The sequence below is a fragment of the Amblyomma americanum genome, chromosome 9, assembly GCF_052857255.1.
Source record: "Amblyomma americanum isolate KBUSLIRL-KWMA chromosome 9, ASM5285725v1, whole genome shotgun sequence".
Classification (NCBI taxonomy): Eukaryota; Metazoa; Arthropoda; class Arachnida; order Ixodida; family Ixodidae; genus Amblyomma; species Amblyomma americanum.
The window spans coordinates 151110836-151136560 of record NC_135505.1 but is presented as its reverse complement, the minus strand read 5'-3'; the positions used below and the strand labels follow the sequence as shown (position 1 = coordinate 151136560).

General features: G+C 45.1%; 1 protein-coding gene across 1 annotated transcript in view; it reads left to right on the top strand.

The window, feature by feature from the left end:
• Positions 1–12064, top strand: part of Sec10 (Exocyst complex component Sec10) — a 44449-nt gene extending 32385 nt beyond the window's left edge. Inside the window, exons 13-16 of the mRNA XM_077638125.1 lie at positions 3190–3379; positions 6259–6415; positions 9681–9841; positions 11882–12064. Of these exons, the coding sequence (XP_077494251.1) occupies positions 3190–3379; positions 6259–6415; positions 9681–9841; positions 11882–11968 (595 nt within the window). The 3' untranslated portion in view covers positions 11969–12064. The remainder of the gene's footprint in view (positions 1–3189; positions 3380–6258; positions 6416–9680; positions 9842–11881) is intronic.
• The last annotated feature ends 13661 nt before the right edge of the window (positions 12065–25725 follow it).

Genomic DNA, 25725 nt, shown 5'->3' with positions numbered 1-25725 from the left:
GCTCTACTCCTCTCATGCAAATCCTCAAGGTCATGTCTCTCTGAAGAATGATCTTCAAGCGGCGGAGCAGGGGTGTGGCTGTGACGTCATACCATGTGACTCGCCGTGTCTCGGCGCAGCTGCGGCGCATGGAGCCGGCGGCATTCACTCGCCTTCGCAACTGCATTGAACAACGCGATTCAATGCTCACCACCTCGCAGTTGCACTGAACCACTTGACTCGCTGGTTATCTGATAAGATAATAAAAACCATGAAGCGTTGCTTGACGTTCGCAAATAGACATGGAGGAGTCGCGCGCTGGAACCAGTGTTTCGGCTGTGTATTTTAGATGGCTGATTGAATCTGATCCTTCTTATGATCAAAAATGTTGACCAGACACTTTGGCGAAGGATGGAGCTAGGAAACGGTAAACCACAGCAAACCGTGTCTGACTATGCTTAATTGAGTTCCCGTCTGTAAACTAGGTTCAGCTGGGTTGAACCCCTGCCAATTTTTTTTACTTTTGCTTTTGCCCTTTTTGGGTTTGTAAACATTAATGTGGAAACTTGTGGTGCTAGGTGCATAGCTGCATCCGACAAATGATCAGAACTCTGTGTGGTGCGTACTGAACATTCCAAACATGTATACTGGCACGTACAGTTGACTCCTCAATTCAAACTTGCTTGCTTCCAACTGCCTCTTTGGTCGCACCAACGTCCAGTGTGTTGGAAAGGGTCCTGTTAACCCATACTGCAATTAATTCAGAAAAGTTATTGGTCCCCTCTGAGTTTGCACTACCGAGAGTTGACTGTGTTTACATCACAAAGAAAGAGTGTCCAGTGCAAAAGCAAGTGCATTTACTTAAACTAGAAAATAAACACTATTTGCAACATTTCACACATTAGTGCACTGACTAGTCACGGCGTACAGTAGTTGTTCTTGCATCACTGAACATAGAATAAATGGAACGAGCATTCACTAAATGACCAGTAAGGTATGTCTGGATAGTAAAGACACAGAGGACAGCATTTCATTGGGAAAGCTAGTTTCAAAAAGACTTTAAGGCAATTAAGACTATTTTCGTCATTTATGCATGAAATGCAGCTGAATTTGGCAGGAATATGTATTTTTTCATGCATATTTCTGAACTGCACTTTATTTTAAAATATTCTACCATTTGTTACATATGCCGACAACACCGCTGTTCAAGCAACCATTGGATTCAGTCCATTCTTTCGCCTGTGTGCTTGCGAGCCTTCATCTTTGTGCGACACCATCCTGTTTTACTGTCCTAACACTTCGGAGTACACTTTGGTTTGGAAGCTGCCTGGCACGCTGATGAATGCCGCCAGCTAGCCCGTTCCCTGACTTTTGAATAGCAGTGCCACAAGAAAGCCCGCTGCAACAGCAGTCAACCTGCCCACAGCTTCCTTCTGGAGGCTCATGTGTGGCTGTGGGTACCTTCGACTCCAGCGGGCCTGTCCAGCAAGCTGGTTGCCAAATATCCCCTGTCAACTACCTTAGTGAACCACTCCAGCGGCGTTCGCCAGGGTGGCTGCCCCTTTCGTGCAGCGGCCAGATTGTTGTGAAGAAGTTGAGCCGAATGGCTAGAAACAGACAAAGGCGAGAAGTGTGGCTGCCCAGCAGACTACAAGCTGCCAAACCAGTAAACCACTACTGCTTCTGACAACTACCAGTGTGTTAAAGCCTGCTGTGCAGTTCTTTTAGATGCCCAGCACTCATGAAAACTCCAGCATCCATATTTAATGAAAATTTTTATTAAACAAAATAACTTTCAAGAACTATTGCACATGTACTTAGAAAAACATAGAGGTTCATTGCATTCCTCAGCATCTCAGATTCATGCGCGATGAACAATCATCCTACTGTCATTTGTTATGAAATGCCAAAAGAAACAAAGCCAGGACCAACTTTTCAAAATTAGCCTCAAATTTTCTCTTCAATGGACCACTAAATCTCCATCAAGGTTTCACATTGTGCAGCAACGTTGAAGAAGCAGAGACATCACAAGCCTTTAATATTATCCCTAAAAATAAAAACATTACTTCCAGTGCGTATTAGTTACGGCTGAGGCGTAAAAGATACCACATTAAGTTCCCAAATGTAACGCTGCCACAATTGTAATGCAACAGTCGACTTTTAGAGCGCAAAACATTGGAACAAAACATTGGAAATAAACAGAATGGAATTGTAAACGAAGCGTCGGCTTGGTAAGTGCAAAACAAGAAAAGTATGCATGAATGAAACACAGGGAATGAGGTTGCAGTGTTTGGAAAGTTGTATGCAAGGTTACGAACAAAAGTATGGTGGTCGGCTGCTAACCTGAAAAACGCGGGTTCGATCTCTGCCGCGGCAGTTACATTACGGTGGAGGTGAAATGCTAGAGGCCCGTGTACTGTGCGATGTCAGTGCACGTTGAAGAACCCCTGGTGGTCAAAATGATCTTTAGCCCTCCACTACAGCGTCCCGCATAGCCTGTGTCACTTCGGAAGCCAAACTAAAACCGAACAACAGTTTGTCATAAAATGGCTTTACTATAGCTTGTCTTCATGGGAAGGCTACCTTCAAGCATGACAGTTGCTACCACCGTTATCCAGAGAAGGTTTCACACACTCCTTATTTAGAGCCACAGAAAGGATTATCAGATAAGACTTATGCAAAGATAAGCACGGAGTCCTGCCATGCCATCAGCACGTCAGCTGTGCGCGCTAGAGGCCTCATCGTAGAAGTGAAACTTCTCCTAGTCACTCAACTGGAAGGCAAGTCATGCTTGCCAAACTGACGTGTGGCTGAAGACATGTTCTGGAAAGACTTGTAATCCTCCGTGACTTACGAAGGATGTCACAGTGGTTTTGTTGACTCGTTGGCACGGTGTTGTGTGTGTGTGCACTATATACAAGTATGGCTAAGTTTTGCAAGAAAATCATTCATATCAAAATGACACCAAGATTTAAGCACGTACGCTACCAGTCTGGCCATGCAAAAGTAGCAAAAGTGCCATGCAGGTAAAACTACAAAAAGACATCATGATGGTGAGAATTGCATTGGTCAGGGCATGTTTTGGTATCCGATTTGGAAAACACAAGTACTCCTCGTAATGTACATCAAAATGTGTGGCGATTGTTTTCTGCGCCAGGGATGGCAGATTGTGGACTCCTGTTAAGCCAGTTGTGCATGCTTCCTTGTCAGGTCGACGCCTGAACACAGTGTGTGCCTGCAGAAGAAGCGGGAATTGACGGAACAGATGGAGATCAAGATGGACACTGGGTTGGATCGATCTCTGGCAGCCATTATTGGCTGGGTGCGCTGTATACTTCAGACTGAACAGAGGAAAACTGACTTCAAGCCAGAAGTGGAGGATGTCATTGAGACAACAAAGGTCAGATGGCTGCAAACTTGTTTTATTCATACATGAGAGCCTTTCTGCTAACGTCTGCAGAGTCATCTGCATTGATGCTGGAACTAGAATGTGCCTCTGTGTCCCTAGGCCCATCAGCTACGGCTTGTTGTGCCGAGTGCCAGCTTTCTAAAAGCATTGCATTGCAGACTTGCTGGAAATGCGTCAAGTCAGCCTTGGCAATTCTTGTGTGAATTCATTTGTTTACTTATTCACATGCCTCTCACATACAGTAAGCATGGAACCATGTGCTCTAAAGTTGTGCGGAAAAATTCATATAAGTGGAACAGAAGCTACTAATTCACTGTAATTGAGGAATGTATAGAAATCGCATCTTATGCTTGGCTCCCAAAGGAGAAGCAACTACTAACAGGAAGAATTCTCATGTTAGTGGCTCATGAGCTCTGCGGTAAACATGACCCTTTACTTATCTGTGGTGAGGACCTGCATTTCTTACACTGAACACCAGGATGGCCAAACCTGTTCAGTTATGTTATACCGGTGCTGTTTTAGTTTCTCATATACAGTAGAATTCCAGTCATACGAACAGAGCTAGTATGAATTCATAAAATTCCTTGGCTGGAGTGCATTGTATACAATGTGCCAAGTTTGGAATGTTCCAAACTTTCTCTCGCGCCGCTATGGTTGATACAAATGTGCAAGGTGCAACTGCACCCTCAACCACTAAGCACTGCCCGTGCATCGTCAACTCCGCAATCGCTAGTCGCACTTTATGCATAGGGAACAGTGAGCAACGGTGCATGCCTGTAGTAAATAAATCCCATCAGCCGTTAATAGGTCAGCATGAATGCACTTCCTTTGCTTCTGCATACGGATTTTGTTCATTATAGGTGGTAAAAAATTGCGGATGATACGAATTTTTTTGCGGCCTCATGAGGCTCATATCATCAAGATTCTACTGTAGATGTTTGCCCATTTGCACATCTTGCATCGCAGCACAATCTTTTCAACACATCCAGTGGATATGTGTTACTTATGACTGGTCTGCGTCGCTTGACAAGTAACATTCACTATTACACATCCTAGAAAACTGCTCTGCAACCGAAAATACTGGTTCCACTCCAGTCTGTTTTTCCACTTTTATCAAGTTTACGGGAGGCAGTGTGAAGGCAAAGAATTACTGACTTCTTTTTTCAATGCCCGAAGCAGTAGACCGTGCTATACCTGGGGTGGGTTGACTGCTTTAAATCCTTTGAGAGAGGAAAGAAGGGTTAAATTTTAGGAAAGACTGAGATCTATAGGTAGCCATCCACCAGAAGGATCACGGCCAGTTGGTGAGAGCCAGAAACACCAACCATGCCCGCCACAGACGAGGGGGAGATGTGTTGAGGTAATTAAGGGGCTGTAAAGCTATGGGGCAGGCAAAAAAGATACTAATCATAGTAATGGTGATGATTTATTTTCGCCACATTGCATAATGATAGGAATTTGCTCCACCCTTTGTGTTTCGAGAGGAGCAGCTGGTACAAGAGGAGCCAGAATTCCTGAGCATTTGTCCAACCACTCTTTCCACCAGTTCAGGGATACCCAGACCTAATTAAACCTTTAGCCTGGTCATGAAAACCACTCTAACTTCCATATGTAAGATTTTCTTTTTTTAGCCAATAATGAGCATTGCTCCTTTTTTTCTCACTTTAATTGTGTATAAAAAGAAATGCCACAAGTACACATTTGTGACATTTCCTCAAATGTGGGACATGATATTGTATACACTGCACACCTTCATACCATGTACCACAACTTGAGAAAAAAAAAGAAATAAGGGAAAGGACTGGAGAAATATTTTTTTCCCTGGAATAGCTTGCTTCAATGTTTCAACCGGTGAATGTCAATTGAGGGTGCCACAGGCTTTTAAGTAACTTTGACACCAATTTGTTAGATGTGTTGAGAACATTCTCTATGCAGAAAGAAAGAATACTACAGATGTGAAAGATATTGCAAAACTGATGACGATGCACTGCAAGTCTCCGCTTCTGACCTGAACGCATATTATGCATTACCATAAGGTAAGTTGCTAAAGGCACAAGGCTAGGAAATTAACAAAAATGGCATAACCTCTAGTCAGACACAACTGAAGTTCTAGTCAGACATAACTGAAGTCTGCAGTGAAGTTCCGCCCATATTCAGGACCGCCGCACAGAATTCCTCTACAACAAAGAAGTAGTAGTCCATGGTTAAAACTTTCTCTTGTTACCTAAACAAGAAGCTAATCACAAGGAAAAAAATTATAAGCTCTAGAATTTTGACTCCTGGCTTGTTTTATGAGGTCACACATTAAAAAGCTGATTTTGCTTACTGTTGTGATTGGCTGGCAGAGTAATATAGGATGCTGTAGCCCAGTTTTACCAAGTGCTGCTTTATTTAAGTTGTATTCTACTATAACATTCTATTGATTTATTTCTTCCACTTTGTTGCCATTTAAGAAGAAAGTTGATATCACTCTTTTGTCCAACAAGGGGATCGTTTAGGGTTTCCTTTACAGTGCTAGAAGCAACAAAGAGCGAAGACCAGTTTTGTTGGCACACCTCCCATTGTGCTGCTTGTCGAGATGAATGTGTGGGCAGTTTTGAACTAAGGAAAAGGCAGTGAACAGTGTAGTCAGTTAAAGTAGCGTGGCTTTTTGGGCTTGTTGGTACATAGTTCCAATACACTGTGTAGCGCAGCAAAAGACGAGGACACAAGAGACGAGAGACGAACACCACGTTGGAAGTTAGCGCTCGTGGTGTTCGTCTCTCGTCTCTTGTGTCCTCGTCTTTTGCTGCGCTACACAGTGTATTAGTCAGTTAAAGATTTGTGAGTAAATTCACTGAAGTTTTGTTCTGCTCTGAAATGCCTGACAGGTGGCCCAGAAAGTTGTCAAGTACGTCACGAGGTGCATTGAGAAGGTCAGGGACTCACTGGATGGTACCAACGTGGATGCTGTACTCCTGGAGTTGGGCGTGAGGTTCCACAGGGCCATATACGAGCACATCCAGACATTTCAGTACAGCACTGTTGGTAAGAGCCCGCCAGGGGGTTGAAAGTGATACGGAAGTGATCCCTATGCAGTCTGTAGGCAGCTTTCAGGACGAGTCACTCATACCAAATGCCAAGTCCCAGGTGGAGTAACTGTGGTTGTCGCTTGAGGCTTATTAAGTCTTGCAAGAAGACAACATGATGGACACTCTCTCAGGAGTGTTGTCTTTTCTTGCTATAATATATGCCTTGAACATCAGTTGAAAAAAATTCATATTTATTTTTACAGTGGATATGCAGCAAGATAAACATGCCTGCTTCTTTTTCTGCTGAATATAAATTTTTACCAACACATTACCCTGTGTAACAAATGTGCCTCCCCATGTGTTTGTAACTTTTTCGAGAAAAAAAAGTGCGTTCAGTTTGTCGGTAAATACATAACCCAACGGAAGGTTTCTCTGTGGGCTTGCACAGTGACGAAAAATATCCAAGCTGTATATGTAGTCAGGAACTTCCACCAACAAAGCCTGATATTTTGGAACAGTAGGTGTGGTGTTTTCTATTTCTCTTATGAGCTTCGGTGCATCCAAACCAAAGAGTTGATTGAGATGAGCTAGCTGGTGCTCAGTTGCTTGCAAACTGCCAATTATCCTGTGTTTTGAGCAGTGACATTTATTCTATCAATTCTGGATAAACAGGTAAAGACTGCTGCTGCTACCGCAGCCAACCTTCAGGAAATTACATCCACTTGTGGCAATGGCGCCCATGTCTTCACTTTTGGAGTGTCCAGTCAGTGTGCCACAAATTCGCTGAAAACTGGCTGAGAAGTCTTAACTGTTCATTTTTGTCAAGGTGTACTATTGAGCTAGTTGGTTGCAGTAGCGCCTGGCACAAACTGCACTCAGAAATGAGCATGAGAAAGGGCAACAGCATGGCACAGTTGTGTTATCCTTGCTTTTATCTCGTACTGTTACTTTTTGTTTGCTCTATCCTGGTGTAGAAAATTGTAGTTGAGTGTGCTGAGTGTTGAATTCAAATATAAAGGCGGATGGCATTGCATGACTAAATCAGTCTCAGTGGCATCTGCGATACATATAACACTCACTTCACGACAAATTTAATGATTGCTCTTTGGCACTTGTTGTTGCTGCTGCCATGCACCTTGTGCAATGCTACAAGGGCCTCGGGTTTGTTTTTTTTTTCTTTTCATAATGCAGTGCGTTCCTTTCTTTGGAGTGAGCATGGTGCTTGAACCAGATGGTGCTTCGCACTGAGAGAGATGCTCAGTGAGCTTTAGGAGGAGCTGTACCGGTGATTAGGCTGGCAGTTAACTCCAGGCATATGCTCTTCTTCCACAGTTGGTTTTGAGTTGCAGTTATTGTTCTTACAGCAATTTGGTGGCAAGCATCCAAGCACTTATGCCTGAACAGAGTGCAAATTTTGGGTTTGAAGAATAGGGCTGTGGTTATCCTGTCGTATATTTGCTTTCTGCAGCACAAGCAAAGCATCATGTGTTTCTAGATTCATGTCACCCTGAAGCATGCATTTTCCGCAAATTAGTTTCATGTGACACTCCCAGAGTGCACATATGCATGGCTTTGGTGATGTGAGAACTGCTCCCGTGCACAAGGGCTTCTATGGTGGGGGCCACTGTCTGGTGCTTTGGTTCATAATATGTGTTAAAGGGCAGTTGTGCAGGTCTTATAATTCAACGGGCTTAAAGGGGGTGAGATCTGAAAAACTTGCAAGTAACACATGTTTAGTCCTTTTGGGCTAACATTTGAAATGGGGACGTAATAGCCGATTAAAATTGCGATGACCTTCAAGCTTCTCCACAGCGCACAGCGCCAAGTGAGGGGCACATATTGGCATGATCTATAGTACCGGTACATTTCCAATACTAGACGCATTCTTCAAAAGAAGAAAACCAATGCCGCCAAAGGCAAAGCCAACCGAGCGTTGTTTGACAGAATACTATGGTGTACAACGGGGTGTGGTTGATTGCAGTGGAAATTTGCAATTTTACTGCCCGTGACATCACATCAAGCATCTCTGCACTGCTTCAGTACTTTGGGGAGAAGCCTAAAATTTAATCGGCGATTATGTCACCATTTTAAAAGCTAACGCAAAAAAAAACTTGGCATTCTTTGCCTACAGCCTATATTGATCTGAAGCCCTGAATGTCGCGGAATTCTCAAAGAGTGGTACAGGTGCCCTTTAAAAACCCGAAGTGGCATAAACAATATATACTCTTTTCCAGTGATGCTTCTGATAGCATACAAATGGGTTTTTGAGAGGTAAGACGCACAATTGAAAACTATCTTGGAACAAGAAGCTACCCATTGAGCCATTGAATGAAGGCCTTTCTCCAGGGGCTCTTATAAGGCTTCAAATGTGCATTTGCAAGTGTTAACACAAAACTAAGTATATGTGGAGTGCCTTTTAGTACAACTGCTGGCGTTTGCTTGCTGATGGCTGAAACAGCCCGAGGCAGCGGTGCTCTGTACTTTAGCAGGCAAACATGCACATGCAATTGAGCCATGTATGAAGCACTGCAACACTCTACTAAGAGTACCACAGTAGCACAGCCCGTTGCTGGATTTTGTGCCTTAGAACTTGCAAGAGTGGACTTTAATGGCTGTTCAAGCACTGACGGCCTGACGTGCTCATCCGAAGTTACTTGGGCATCGCACTGTGGGCGACACTGATTAAACTCGGTCTACGAATGGCAAAGTTCAGCTTTGTCTCATTCTGCGTCCATGAAGAACTCCCTGGAAAGATTTGAGCGCCGAGATTTTTTCATTTCCAAGATATTCCAAACACCGAAAAAATATGTACACTATTTGTAATTTTTCTTGCATGAGAAAACTACACTTCAAAGGCACCTTTGTAACAGCCTATGCAACTGTGCAACAAAGACGCCAAAAAATAAGTAAATAAGCGTTGAGCAGTCTTTTTGCTCAGCCCACACAATGACCCTGTTTCATCCGTGTTGCTGTTAGAATACCGCAAGTGTACTTCATCCTGCAATATTGAATCAAAAGCTGGACACACATTCTCTGTGTGCAGGGCTTAGCCCACAACTTGAAGCCGGGCCTGAATTTCGGGGCTAGCCCGAGCCCATGCAGTGCTCTAGTCAGGACGGCCAGAGGTCAATTGCTAGTTTGAACATAGACATGCAGAATTTCCTCATGCCAACATGAAATGGTGGTGGTGAAAAATATTGACCTGGATGAAAGAGGAAGCTTCATCAGGTGTAGGGCACCTGGTTCCAGTGGCAGTGGTTGTTGGCCTGTGTTGTGCTCAGGTGGCATGATCCTCATCTGTGATCACAACGAGTACCGCAAGTGTGCCCGTCAGTTCAAGATACCCGCCCTGGACAAGATGTTTGACGTCCTGCACGCCCTCTGTAACCTGCTGGTGGTGGCACCGGAAAACCTCAAAGACGTTTGTCGGGACGACCAACTGGTGAGGCTCTTTCTTCTCTTGTTTTATGTGCTTATTGCCAAACCAAACAACAAGACATATCTGGGCCATGTTGCATTTCCTAACATGCTGCCATCTACATTGTCTCATTTATAACTTTGTGTCGGTGCAACTTTTTTTCTTCATGATGCCAGAAAGTGCCCTGTTTGAGCCAGTAGCTGTTTGTTCCAAGCAAATTGTGCATATGCATACTGCATAAAATAAGTTATGCATACAGCCACAGCCATATTTAGAAAGGGTAGTGTGTCGCTGCGGTAAATAAGCTAATAGTCAGCGCCTGTCTTGTACTGCTCGTTCCTCCCCTTCAGCCCTGTGTGTTCATGCCTTGTTTACCCAGATATTTTGTACAGAGCCCAGTGGCTCTTTCGTCGGACATTTGTCAACTTTGCCTGAATACCCTTACATTGAGGGGCTTTCTTCAGGTAAGCAGCTTGGGCGTAGCTGTAAACTTCCATCGGGAGGGCCTCTGGACAGGGGAGAGAGAGCATAGGGTGTGCCACCTATGGCCACGTGTGTCTCTATGGGAGTGGATGTGCTCTTTGGACAGGCATGGGGCGAAGCAAAGCTGTCGCTTCTTCATCCTGCTAAGTGCAGAGGGTTTGCCAGTCTTTCTGTAGTATTTTGTACGTCTGAATAACTTTCAAGCAAAATTTTGTTATGTCATTTAAACTTGCAAACATTGAGAGCACGAGCTATTACGAAGATCTAATGTTCTGGCAACAGTTGATGTTACCAGCATCTTTCACACATCTTCCAGTGTCTAGTGCTGCACGACTTTGTGGGCACAGCAGTGGAACTGATGTTCCACTGCATGATGGGAATTTCATGATTGGAGCACTCTTGCAAAGTCACTCAGCTTCCTTTCTTAGGAAGAGTATATTTGTTAACTGACTAGGTCTACAAATAGGTCACTGCAACCTAGGGCCCGCATGTGTTTCCCACACCTCATTGATTTCACAATTGCAGTGTTCCATGGTCACAAATGTTAGGATGATCCTGGTGGTGCTCATCTTGGTTTCACCTTGAGTTGCAGTGTTTAGCAGCTCACTATAGGAACGAGGCTATCGCACTCGAGCCTTTGCTGCCTCTTTCTTGCCACGAATGTGACTAGTGTTGTCTTGGTGTTAATATGACATTTTGATCACCAAGTTTGCGTTGTAGCAATACTTGTAAGCGGAGAACACTGCTCACTACCACGCTCTTCAAATTGCATATTAGTGAGAACAGGCACTGGATGTGCCGTGTAATGTCGGAGCCTGATCACTTGAGTGATCTCTCCTAAAGCGTATAGGTAATTTAAATATCTGTTCAGTAATATTGATGCCTGCACTCGTGCAGACGAACACGCCAATCAAGAAAAAGAAAGAAGTGTTGTAGAAGCGCTCGTCCAGGTCTACACCACTGTTGACCCTCGGCCGCTTAACACTAACAGACAGTATGACTTGTGACCTATGATTCATTCTTCCATGATGGCATTACAGCGAGCCGTGCAATTATTCCCACTTTTCGGGTGTCACTAAACTCGCGAACTATGCTGGAGGCAAGCAGAAAGAAAAAAGGGAAATGACTTACTTCGCTGAACAAAGAAGCTTTAAAGTGCACATTGTGCAAAACATGCAGCAAATGAAATGGCGTGTGGGGTAGTTGCTTTGTGACATCAGAGATCTCAACACTTGCCAGACAAGCAAGCTTTCCACAGAGAAACCTAAGCATTTCATTTTAAAGGTAACTACTGCACCGTTTGCACTGAAATTTCGAGGTTTTGTAGCTTGCCACGTGATGATTAAGATGCAATAAGCAGTTCACATTTCAAAATTACACGTCATGGCCCCGCCGTTAACGTCAAGAGTGACAAAAAAGAATAGATGCCAAAGCTGCCTGCCTGCCAGCTTTTACCATGAATAAAATCAGATTCCTAGGCAACTAGGCGAACTAGACAAAGCATGCCCTTACTGATTTCCACTGTGCAAAATGTGCATTCCTGGACACCTTCTGTAGCTCAGTGTCCTTTCTTCTTTTCAGGCGAGTCTGGAGAGGAGCGTCCTCGTGAATTTTGTCCAGCTTAGGACTGACTGCAAAGTGCACAAGTTGGTGAACCAGTTCAAGTGAACGGCTGGGCTTACACAGGTGTCATTTTTAATGTGCATTACCGAAGTGGAAGGCCACAAGAGTTGCAAATAAATGGCTAGAACTTCAGATATTTCATTAAGCCTTTTGCTGTGCTGTTCTTTGTGAGGAAGTTTGCTACGTGGGTTATGGTTTCTTCCATGAACCTGAATGCATTCCTTGGCAGGGTCCACTGTGTGCAAGCGAGTGGCCCCACACTTCTCCTGAAGATATGGCCACAAAGCGTTATTATGTGTGTTTTTCTGCATTATTTGTCTTTCACAGCCAGTACTTGTCCGTACGTGATTTAAAATTCTTTCACACAATTTGGTCTTGGGTAGCGAGGCAAAAGGCAAATGCTCTCTGCCTTTGCCATTTTAGACACGCCAGTGCCAACTACCTCTACACTGCTCACAAAATGCTTGAAAGTTTCAGAACATCTATGCACTTTTTGCATGAGACAGCCAGTGAAAAAAAATTGGCTGTGGTTTAGCTCTGGTTGACCCTAGTTGAATTGCAAAAGCTTCGTTTCCTCGGCACGTCGTCTACGCAGCGTCTCATTCCGACGCTCTCGAGAGCTCAAACTGGTCTCTTCCACAGTTGAAGAGTTACTCCTGGACGTGGCACGACTTCTTCTAGCTGCATCTTCGTTACGATGCTTCTCGAGTCATGCGGCGTGTTCTTCTGGCGTCTCTTGAGCGCGTTGTCTCTTCCTCGCTTCATTCTGTCGTTGTTGCGTCTCTTGAGCGCTCTCCATAACGACTACAATACACTGTGGCGAAGCGCATATATATATATATACCCCCCGCGAGGCGACACCTCCTCTCCCTCTACCCCAGCGGAGCACATCCGATGGAGCGCGGCTGCGGAGTTGCTAGGCAACGGCGGTTCAAGGTCGTTCGTCCGCCACTGCATACGGCATACGGCTGCCTACATACGGCATACGGCGCGATGAGCCGAAATGGCTCGCTGGCTGGCGTAGTAAAGTTTTCGCTGTAAAATACTTGTTGTATTGAACATGACAAGAGGTAACTTTTGAAGGCATTTTTAAGGCCTGCAAGGAAATCTAAATTGCCGCAAGGTGGCAAGTGTAGACAGGTGCGTGTTCAAAAAGATGGAGATTAAAGATGTTAATGTTTTGGTGCTGTCAATTGTTCTTACAAGGGATAGCTTAAGAGCTATATCTGTGGTTATAATGTGTCCTACGGGGCAAGAGCAAGTTAAAGAATCTAGATGGATCCTGTATAATTTAATTCCTAACATGTATTGCAAGTTTTAGCTCGCTTAGTTTGCTGACCTTTCTGCTGCTGCTGACCCAATAGATGTGTGGTGGCTTTGTTTTCAAGAAAATATTTTTTCTTCTCCAAATATCATGCTCCAAAGTGTAAGAAATTGCCTTAATCTGAACATATTTAGAAAATTATTGTTCAGAACCCGTTCCTTGCTGAAAAAGTTGGTCTCCGCACGTAGTCAGGTGTTGAGATGTCCTGTCGTGCCCCAAAATGTAAACCGTGGATGATGCCGTTTTGGTTCGGAATAGAAGCACTTAACAAATTTCAGGATTTTCACATTTTTTAAAAGTAAATTTGGAGTCTAAATGTAGAGACAGAACTTTTTTCCAGTGTTATCTGAAACCTTGTTATAACATTGTTTGTGTTACAATTGAAAACTGCTGTTGCATTGTTTTTTAATTTACCGTATTTACTCGCATAGTTTGCACACTTTTTTAATTAAGGCTTCAAAAGGGGGGTGCGCAAATTGCGCGAAAACTTTCTGAAAATCTCCTAAATAACGCTACAAGGGTCATAACACACAATATATACCGTACATTGCTGCCTATACGACCCCCTATCTAGTACCCTTCGCTGGACAAAAGAAAGTTTGCTCTAAATATCAGACGCACAGCTGCTCCCGCCCTGCCCCACATTATGTAGTTAGTTCTCTGCGGGATGGCATGAGGGCACGTGCGTAGCTCAAAGCAATAAACGAGCAATGATACAATCGCAAAGCCAGCAGTTTGTGGCAAAGGTGGTAACGGGCGATAAAATGGCACCCTCGTGTGCGGCCCGGCCAACTAGCAGTAAACCGAACAGCAAACTGTTCAGTAGTTTCGGATTTGGGCGCGCGCGCAACTGTTCATCCGGAAGAGGACCGTCAGCGTGAGCAGATAAATGGTGCACTAATTCCACTCGCACCTTTCACAACATTACACGGCGACGCGGCCACACTGATCTTCCCTAGCCTGCCATGCCTGCACCCACGTACATGCTGGTGGTCCGTCGTAGCAGAGAGCGCGACATCATGAATAAAACTTTCTTTAGTGCGCTAGCACTTATAGTGGCCATTCTCTGCATTTGGGCATTGTGTGTTTGTCTGTCTGTCTATTTATCTTAAGCCAGTTTTATGGCAGGCTGTCCACCGGGTGGTAGGCAACCTGGGTCACAACCTAACCCTAACAACCCTAGTCCCACCGATGGGCAACGCCTGCCGTAGCACCTGCCTTGTGCCACTGCACCACCGCTCACCTGCCACTGCACCACCGCTCACCTGCCCACCGGGTGGCTTACTTGCCAACGTATAGCCAGTGGCAACCAGGCGAGAACCTGGGGCACTAATTAGGTGGCACCACCTCTAAGCACATCGAACTAAGCAGAATGAGCAGTAGCAGTTAGGAGGCGGAGGACGTGATTGAAATTATGCTTGCACAATAGCTAAACGGAAGTGGGCTGGTAATTAGGTAATAGCCTGGTGCTACGTAGTAGGTTGTATCTCCCACCAACAACTGACTTCATGCTAACGCACGTATCCGCATTTGGCCTAATTACCCAAATCAACTGACACTTTTTTTTTCAATAATCTGAGTAAAACGTTGGGGGGGGGGGGGGGGGGGCACAATGCGTGGCACAAATTATACAAGTAAATACAGTAATCGCAAATATCTAAATTTCTGCTAAAACTGCCACATTAAAGGCCAGAAAACGCTGTACAGGCAGTGGTGTACGACAAAGCAAAAATAGCCAAATGGTCAACCCATTTAATTAGTTTCACATAAAAAAATTAGAAAATTTTTTGTTGTTGGCGAGAAAGAAATTTTTAAAAAGGAGTCGCAGCGCTGTGGCACCAGCATGTGCTACGGTCAGGTAAATCAAGGATCTTATATTCGTAGCATTGCAAGTTGCCATCAGCAGTGAACATATTGTGATAGGACAGCCCATGGCATGATTTTGCACATTTCTGTTCTTAAAGAATATGTTTGGGTGGAATACTCACGATATAAACTGTGTGCCATGTTATTCACTATAGCTTTGACCTAAACACAGGATTTAAAAAGCCAGTCTGATATGTTATGTTTATTCTAAATAAGCATTTATTATTTGCATTCGCTTGATTGAGGCATCCACCTCATTCAAGTTCCAAAGCCATGGTGAATTGCGAATAAAATATGTTTAATAAATCATCTGTATTAAATTAAATGGGACACCGTGTATAAGCACGCGGCGTGTCGATCTGCAGAAATATTGAAGTGAGGGTGAAATACCTGTACAGCAGTGTCATTTTTCATTACATGAATATATCGTCCACACACTCTAAAAATCATTCCACGAGACGCACCTTCATTTATGGCCTGAACAGCGTTGCATTTTATAGGAACTTTAAGATCTCAACTGCTTAATAAAGTCATTTTGCTTAACGTGCTGAGACAACCTAGGCTGCTAAGCAGTTTCTGTCTATTCCGTTTCGGGTGGATGACAATGCCTCCTTTGATTGCCAATGAATTAGAGGACATCATCTGCTGACCTAATTCCATCAAAGGGTGGGTGAGTGGGCGCGTCTCGTCTTAAATTATTGCTATAATTTAATTTGCTGTACTGCTATTACCTAGAGGGAAAGCTAGCGCCCCGTCTATGGAAGCTCGCACGGAGCTTCCTCAAGACCATCTCAGCCACCATGGGCGCTCTAAAAGCATCATGGGACGGAGAGCTACCGACTTCTGAACCTGAACTTTTGGCCAAAAAATAATGCAAAAATAAACGTTGTTTGATAATCAAGAACGCTCTAACATTCAATATCCTGTCTACAAACTGGAAAAAAAAAAACAAGAAAAACGTGTATACAAAATTTGCCCAGATGGCTTGTTCTCTTATTTCGTGTTTACAGGTGCACTTTTAAAAAGCAAAATGTTTTCAAAAATTTTTTGTTAGATACTTTGAGACATTTCTTAATGGAATTTATGAAAACAGAAACATTTTATTGGCGTCGTGTGCTGTTGAGTTTTCGCTACTATGGTGTTTGCGCACTACGTTCGCACCAACGTGGACGCGAGAGGATATTAGTAACGCCACTCTATGTTCCCGCAAAAACCTGACTGTCCCGCATCAAGCATCAAGTAGCTCACCGGCCCAAGATGCTTTGAGCGCCAATGGTGGCATTATAGTGAACTATAGTGTCATTAGTTTCTTATAGTAAAAACTTTATGGGGTGGTGGCTGATGTGCAGCGCCGCCAGCTTCCCCTCTAGTTACTCTATGACCTCAGCCACCATGGGCGATAAGTATCATGGGACGGAGAGCTACCGACTGCAGAACCACAACTTTTGGCCAAAAAATACCCCAAAATAAACGTCGTTCGATGACCAAGAATGTCCTAACATTCAATATTCTGTCTATAAATTGCTACAAACGAGCAGAAAAACATTTAAATGCAAAGTCTGCCCAAAATAAGAGGTGGCTTGCTCTCCTATTGGCCAAGTAATGCAAACCGCAAAAACCAATATTTCGTGCTTAACAGGTGCATTTTACAAAAGTATGTTTTTAAACAATTCTGTTGCTTGAACACTTTCCAAGGTATTTTTTAATGGCATTTTGTAAAACAAAAACCTTTTATTGGCGTTATGTATTGTTGCGTTTTCGCTACTATGCCTTTTGCATACTACGTTCGCGCACCTCAGTAACGCCACTCTTTGTGTTCCTGAAAAAATCCGACTGTCCCGCACCAAGTAGCTAACGATGCTTTGGCTAGTTCTGCCATGGTGACGCGATCGTTGCCTTTTTCTTTTTTCCATTAGGCCGGCTGTCAGGAATAAAATTAAAAGTGTGCTTGTAAAGTGTTTAATATTATAATTTAACGTTGGCAACCACTAAAAGGCATTTTTTTTACTTAAAATTAATACAGTATCCAAGAAGTGTTGGTAGTAGTAGCTCTATGCAAGATTCAAGTCAATTCAAGTCTAACAAAAATCTGATAACAGTTAACAAACATGGTTCAGTGTGACGACCGGCAGTTGAGAGCGGACCGCTTTCGCGATGACCGCCACGAGCTCCCGAGAGAGGGCGCTACGTGCAACTGAAGTGTTCCTGTATATGCTCCCGCAGGGCGCATATACAGGAACAGTACTGGTACGCTACGTTGGCCGCACTGCGCGTAGCGGGTGCGTGATACCGGAGCAACATCGGAGCTGCGCGGTTCTGTTTGCAGCTATTCTTGCGTGCAATGTAATTGCTCGTACATTTATTAGAGGGGCTACTTATTCGCTGAGTTTGAATTTATCACTAATTTTTGTATGCCTTTCTGCAGATGCCGTGCAGGCGAGAGCAGCGCGCGGCGTTTGGATAGCTATTCGATACTGGTTCAAACTTTCTTTTTCAGGCGCGCAGCCAGAAGGCGCTCAGGTTAGATGTTTGGAGACATGGTCTTCAACAAAGCTTAGTATTTTGCCGTTATTCCTTCCCGTGGGGGAATGAAGGCTTCTGCCGAGATGCACAAATTTAATTGTACCTAATTAATTGCGGCAGAAAGCAATATATGTGTGAATAGCAGCTCGTGCTGCTAATTAAGGGCTGGTTACGAACACCTTTTCTTGCAGTTTATGCTTATCAATGTATGACTGAACTTTTGCCTTAAATTATCAGTGATCTGTAGTGCGTCTTCATATTAGCCGTCTTGTATTCTAATATCATGGCGTGAACAAAAGACACGGAGGTGTGGTGCGCAATTAAGGCATATTTGTTCATTAAACAATCATTTTAAGCACTAAGGCAAATACCGGCGACAAAAAGTGAATACATACTGCTGAGGGATTTATTCTTGATTAGTGAACATAGGAATTGAGGGCATGCCGAAGGAGGGTCCCATCGTACAAATAAAAAAAAAAAACAGAAAATCGTGGGATAAAGTACAAATAATCAAATAAGCCATGTACAAGGCACCGAGGCTTTCCGGTGCATGAAATTAAATCATATATTGTAGATATTTATAGGGCAAAAAAAGCAATAACGCCTCTTTGCAAGCTAGTACACTTCTCAGCGAACATCGAGAGCAAGTGGAGGAATACGCAAAAATATTACGATGACACGCACGTAATACAATTGGTTTGGCTCGGTTTTTAAGTAAAGGCAATAGCGCAGTAGCTGTCTCACATCAGGTGGACAGCGAACAGCGCCGTAAGGGAAGGGATAAAGGAGGGAATTAGAGAAGAAAGAGGTGCCGTAGTGGAGGGCTCCGGAACAATTTCGACCACCTGGGGATCTTTAACGTGTACTTACTGATCACACAGCACGCGGGCGCATTTTGCGTTTCGTCCACATCGAAACGCGGCCCCCGCGGCCGTGTTCGAACCCAGGGACTCCTGTTCAGTAGCCGAGCGCCCCCACCATATGCACTGAGCCACCACGGCGGGTGTAAAACAAAAGCAATGTACGCTTTAAGTAATACCGGGCCGAATTCAAACTTGAACTCTATAAGCGTCTTTTATTTTTCAAGAGTCCACTCTTGAGTCCACTCTTAGCTCAATGGTTATGGCGCTCGGCTGGTGACCCAAAAAGCACGGGATCGATCCCGGCCGCGGCTATCTAATTTCGATGGAGGCGAAATTCTAGAGGCCCGTGTACTGCGCGATGTGAGTGCACGTTAAAGAACCCCAGGTGGTCCAAACACTACGGAGTCCATCATACCCTGAGTCGCTTTTTTACATTAAACGCCCATAAACCAAACCATTTTTCAAGAGTGTGGCACGGCATATGTATATATGCGTAGCAAATATACTTCGCAGTCACCATTTATGTCGAACTAATCAGAGTATAATTATTCACTGAAGCTGATGTAACAATGTGAAAAATGTGTCGTATAAGGGCTGACGTTCACGTTTAGTTTTGCCCTGATATTACTTTTAAAGTATGTGCTTAGTACAACGTGCAAGCTATATATTATATGAGACAGTTGCGCAATAAACGATTTGCAAAAAGAACTAAGCAGTGCGGCGATAGGTATACAGGGCGGAAACTACAATGTCACCACGGTTACACACTATGTTGAAAAGGGGAAAGTTATCGCGCAAAAAAGGTAATGTGCAGTTTCATAACCTGTAACACGCGTACGTGACACACCGCACTGCACTGTAACCACATACGCCGCACTATTATTTACTTCTCCTTAGCTTCAAATTATTTGTTTTTCCACGTTGGAAACTATGGTCACGGTTCACTGACTTCGATAAAAAGCGAAGCCATTAAAGTGCATAAGGTTTTATTACTTGAAGCGAGAGCTTTTTGTTAGGCTCCCACAGCCCGACCTTTCGGGCTCAGTACTTTCCAGGAAAATTGTGAAATCTGAAGTGCTAGACGCACTCAATTTTCTATAAAAAAAACTGAATTCTACAGAGTACTAACTAGTTTGGAAACGCGCCAAGAACGGTACAGAAGACCACCCGAGTCAAATTTCTGATCCATCCTGGCGCAACCTCCAATTCCTAACAGCTGTTGCTTTCACGCCGCGTGTCGATGGGCCGGAATGGGGGGAAAAAAAGTACACGTCCTTCAACAACAGTGCTCATCATTAAACGATATATTTGTTACAATCTGTCGCAGGTAACTCCATACAACGCGCCCGCAAACACGAACGCAGACCTCGCGCTACCCGCTTCGCCTAGTGTTCCTAGAGCACATACAGAAACACTAGCTTCGCCGCGCTGGTAGCGCCCTCTGCGCTACCAGCGGGCCCCCGCTCCCATGCATTCTCGGCGCGGTCGTCACACTGCCCAGTATTTTACGGCACTAAAACATGGTGGCGCAAAATTAAAGCGCTCTAGAATACCGGGGCACTATTCCCAAATCAATCGTTAGCGTTGTTAGAGGCTCGCTTTTTGTTTATTGCGTGAATTCACCTTTTGGCAAACATTCTACGTCCACATGCGCGCATCTGGCGGGCGGTGTGGGTGGTAGCTTTGTCTGCGTGGATGTCAGTCGCGCGCTACACGAAGTAAGCTGCCAAAAGGCTCCTGCATGGCTGGAGTGGGGCAGAAAAGACATGCATCAGTGGAGAGGCCTATGATGTATGCACAGCGCCCACCCGGATTTCCAGTGCAACCTCCGCACAGCGAGTTGGATCGCCGGGAAGGCTACGCACGCGCGATGGGTTTGTTGAACGCGTGGAGTGCCGCAAAGATAGTTTTGTAGAAGGTCTGTGTCTGCATATGAAAGCTTGCTGGCTTACTCGAAAAGAAGGCTTCTGCTTAACAAGCAGCGCCAACGCAGACGCTCCGAATGCGAAGAGACCGCGGCGTTTGTGTTCAAGCAGATGTGCTAAAGAATGCAATGCAGACACAATGTCATGTGCTGCTCTTATTGCAACCTGCAATATAGATAAGTTTTTTCAGTATAGCAAACGAGTGGTGCAAAGTACAGGAAATAGACTAGAGGCCGCCGAGCCAATTCGAGCTTCTATTAATATGCTTAGGAGTCCTCACTGGGAAGCTCTCTCTAATCTAGCAACCAGTAACGAAATATACCGGTTTACTGCCGACTGACAAAGTATTTTTTTTTTCTCCATTCTGCCCGCATTTCAAAATAGGTCCGAAGAAGGACGCCCCTCGTAAGCCCACCGGACAACCGGATTCGTATGTTCGTTTTTGTATCTGATTTGTTTTTCCTTCGGATGTCCGGATTCCACTTCGGATGTGCGGACCTTAATCGGACTTCCGCCGGACAATGTTGGCCGTCTGGGCTTGGGCACCCCAGCCTCCTCTGCATCATGCACTCGATAATATCTAATTCTTGAATATCTAAGTCTAGCGGTGTCTCTTTGCCTCTCCGTCCCACGTAGACCCGCGCAGTATGTGGGGTCGTCGCACGTGGTGTCAGAAGTGGGGTCTCAAAAACAAAGACCTTCTGAATGTTCCGACAATCAGGACTTCAAACTTTTTAATCCAAGGAAAATCACGGGACTGATTGCGGGACTCTGACCCCCATTTGAGAGGCTTGAGACACTGCAGGGCTTGAGCGGACAAAATTTCCGTATCTGAGGGAGCTCCCACTTCGCAGCCATCGCTCGGAGCAAGCATGCTGGCATTAGGAAGCGTTATTCCGACATTTGCGGGTGACAAGACGGGGTTTCCCCATCAGTGATTTCTTTTCCATGCTAGAAGAAATTGGAAAAATGGGAAGATGTCGCCGGAGATAGCGACCCGGTCACATTGTCACATTGCGATAGTCGAGAAAATTTTGAAATAACTAGACGTGACTTAAGCTTTTCTTTTTTTCCCTATCTGATGGCATCTTTGAGTGCCAGTCCCCTGCAGAAATGTTTGATGAAAATGTCTTGCCTGACTTTATTTACTAGTTCATCGTTTGATTCACAGTTGGCGAGCCTAGACCATATATTGTTTCTGCACCCTCCTTTCTCTTAGTCGCATATCTGGTCCAACATCCGAGATTCAAGCTTCGAGGCTGTTGATATTCCACATTCTCAACATTCATGGCTGGAGCATTCAGTTTGTGTAGCTGCTCATCGATGCCATCAGTGCTCAATCATTCTGGTAAGGTTGTTTTCTGTTTCCTTCTGCGCACACTGTATGCCCTCAACTGTCGAACTGATCGTTTTTTTTTACCTTGCAACAATTCGAATAACATTTTCTTCCCAGAGGGCCTAGAATTGGCCTCGATATCGCCAGAACACAGGAGATCATCGGGGGCCGGTAAAAGACAATTCAAAAAACCTTTTAACACCCAGTGCCGCAAGGCAATAACACTAGGAAACTGTTGTCACTTCTGTAACAACTTGCAGGAAAGTGGCCGCTGACCTGTATAACGAAGCAAAGCGGGTTTCTAAGCATGTTGCCGTCAGTGCTGCAGCCGAGCCCACTGATGCAGAGCTGACCCCATGGGTCTCTCATATCCGCAGAATGGACCACGTGGCAGGACTTAACCCATCGCGACAGACGGGACACAGCACAGCCAACGCAGGCCACGTAGCGAAACACTGCAGACACTGTAAAGACGGCGATGAATACGACGACGACACTGAAGTCTGTTTTCCACAGTATAAGGAATGCTCTGCGATAGCGAAGAACCGCGACTCGATAGCAAGGGAAAAAATAGAAGCCCACCTGATAGCCCGGACCTCAGAAGAATGTATCAGTACTCCCTCTGTAGCGCTGTCAGATAAGGAAAATCGTTACCTTGATTGTGAATGCTAACGTGTGCCTGCTGTAGCGGTGACATTACTTTTCACGTATGGCACTTGCCTGTTGTCACGTGCCTGATGTAGTGGCGATTTTTAATGTCAGAAAGTCAAGCGTGCGTGTATCCTTTCCAGCCACCAGGGCAGTATTTGTACTGGCTGGCGGCCAATAAACATTTCAGTTGTGAATCAGCGCTCTGCGCTGTGTCCCTTCGTCTCTGTCTAGTCTGTTGCTCGCCGTGAACACCCAACAACTGGTATTGTCGAATGGCTCGATCGCCGTCGGTATCAGAACGGGCATCATGACGCAGGCTTCATCAGCACCGGTGTAGATGGTGCCGTGTCGATCCCAGGAACGCAGTGCACGTGTGTCGCCGCCCGGGAACAGTCATGCCCAGTTTGCAGAATTCCGTGGAAAACCTGGATAACGAAGGAAAAACGGCTGTCTGTAACAGGCCTGCGAGCGCGGTACAAGGAACACGCATGCAAAAGAAGGTGAGTAAATCACAAAAACACGGGTCATGTGGTTGCGTGCAAGTCCCTTGTTTTCCTATACACAAGGGTAGAAACTTGGGCGAGTCGGTAACGGTGATCCATGGAAAGTGAGAGTAGCGCAAAACGGGACAAAGGGACAGAGAAAGACAGACACAACACAGGCGCTAACTTCCGACTGAAAGAAACCAGGGCGGCCAAGACGAACGTAAACCGTGAGGGGAAACAGGCGCATGCGCCCAGAAAGATAATGAAAAACAGGTGAATGAGGATCTACGGATGTGCACGATTCAGCGTTTCTTTAAGAAGGCCAGCTCTCTTTTGGACAGGGAGATAGACGGCTTGCTTACACATTTATCGTCCAAGGCAGCGATACGAGCTGCTTCAATAATCTCCCGCGTTAACTGATCCCGGTGGCGTTCCCTTAAGGGTAATCGTTTCCGAACAGGACACTTGGCAAAAGTCAATCGCTGTGTTTCTAAAAGAAAGCTAAACATGTTGACGATAGATGACCCATTTCTAGTACGTAGTTCAGAGGAAGTGTTAAGTGCTGTGAAATCGCTTTCTGACAAGAGCCTTCTTGGTTTCTCAATTGATGTGAAAGATCTTTATTACTCCTTGCCTTATCATAACCTGCTTACAATTGTCGAAGATTCGATCCATCATTTCGGCGCTGTGTCATTTCAGAATGAATCCGGTTTATCCGTCAGTGGTTTTTTAGAATTGCTACACTTTTATCTCCGCTCCACTTTCATAAACTGGCAAGGCGCTGCTCACATTCAGAAACAGGGAATATGCATTGGGTCTTGTCTAGCCCCTGTACTTAGTGACCTGTATCTGGCACATCTTGACAGGAGCCTCCAAGAGAGGCTTACCAGCCCTCATGTCGTCAAGATCTTTCGTTTTGTTGACGATTTCTTTTTCCTTGTTGAGTGTACGCCATCGTGCTTAGAGCAAGTTGCATCCGGTATTTTAGCTAAGGCACAAGAGTGTTTTTCACCGCTGCTATTGACTAACGAAATGCCAACCGACAACGAGATTCGCTTTCTTGATATCCGTTTTAAATTCCTGGACAACCACCTGTGTTGGAGCTATGCACCTCGGGCAAACAAACCTCTACTCCCCTATATATCTGCCCATTCTAAACTCGTTAAAAGGGGCATTATTAATTTATGCTTGAAGAATGCTCTGGAAAAGTCATGCCCCCACCTCATCAGCGAGAGCTTTCACGCTCAACTCGCAAGGTTCCATCAAGCAGGCTACCCAGCTGATATTTGTGTTTCTGTCGCCGAAGGCATACTAAAGAAGAAGCGCCAGGAAGGTCAACTGCCGTCCGTGCCTTCAGAAAGAAAAAAAGACAAAATTGCCGTTATTCCTTACATTCATTGCCTGTCCCACAATCTCAAGAAAATTGGGACAAAAGCTAATGTTCGTGTCGTTTTTTCTGCCCCTGAAAAACTAAGTGCGCTTTCCAAAAAAACTTTGCCCGCTGATAAACGTCCCCAAAAGCTGCAGTGCACCATTAACCACAGAAAGAAATTCGTGATTGTACTGAAGGCATTGTTTATGACATCCCTCTCTCTTGCGGTAAGCGGTATGTTGGTCAGTCAGGTCGGTGCTTGAATGAGAGACTTCGCGAACACAAAAATAACTTGAGAACTTTTACTGGTAGTAATCTGGCTTTACACTGCAAGGAGTGTGGTTGTGTGCCATTTCTGGACAAGTGCTCGATCGTTGCCAGACACCGGGATCAGTTAACGCGGGAGATTATTGAAGCAGCTCGTATCGCTGCCTTGGACGATAAATGTGTAAGCAAGCCGTCTATCTCCCTGTCCAAAAGAGAGCTGGCCTTCTTAAAGAAACGCTGAATCGTGCACATCCGTAGATCCTCATTCACCTGTTTTTCATTATCTTTCTGGGCGCATGCGCCTGTTTCCCCTCACGGTTTACGTTCGTCTTGGCCGCCCTGGTTTCTTTCAGTCGGAAGTTAGCGCCTGTGTTGTGTCTGTCTTTCTCTGTCCCTTTGTCCCGTTTTGCGCTACTCTCACTTTCCTATACAATCCGCGCTTCTTTCACGTAGCGTTTGCCGATTCTAAGCTTTTTTTGTGCGACGTCGGAACATTTTAAATGTCAACTCCGGCGATTTTTCGATGCTCACAGAAGTCAGTGAAATTTCTCACAAGTTCTTCTCGGTGTCAAGATTGTGTGCCAAACAGCACAGCACCGCTTTAGTTCTCTCACAAATTTTGAAGGAAGCTCCTCGCACTGCCCCGACAGTTTTTTTTGTTGTTTTTTTAACGGCCAACACCGTGTTCTCGATTGCGTCACAGGTTGGCCAGTAGCGTGGACCAGACGGCGGCCACTGCAGTGAAGTCGGCACAGTTCCGAGAAATAGACGGGGGTCCGCCTGCCCTTTGTGCTTATGTTTGGCACAGCCTGGTACAGTCGTCAGCACGTCTGTCTAGAGCGCTCGAAAGGGCCGCTTTTTCTGCACGCGCGACGCCTACCGATAACACCCGGTTCGAGATAGCCTGCATCTGTGCATGCGCCGCCACACTGATTACACTGCCTGCTGCTTTATCGCCATGCCGGTTCACAGCCGCGATCGCCAACGATCACCGGTGAAGGCGCTGCGGCCCGCAATACCAAGGTCGAGATAACACGTCAGGGAAAATTTTTTTCCTCCTGGAACTTTGACGCGCAGCAGTTTCGTTCCATATTTATCATTGTTGTTCGCGAGTCCACTTTCAAACAGAGGTTGGCAATTTGTAGTTGTCGCAAGTGGGTGGATATTGTGGATGTCGCAGACTGTGCTGT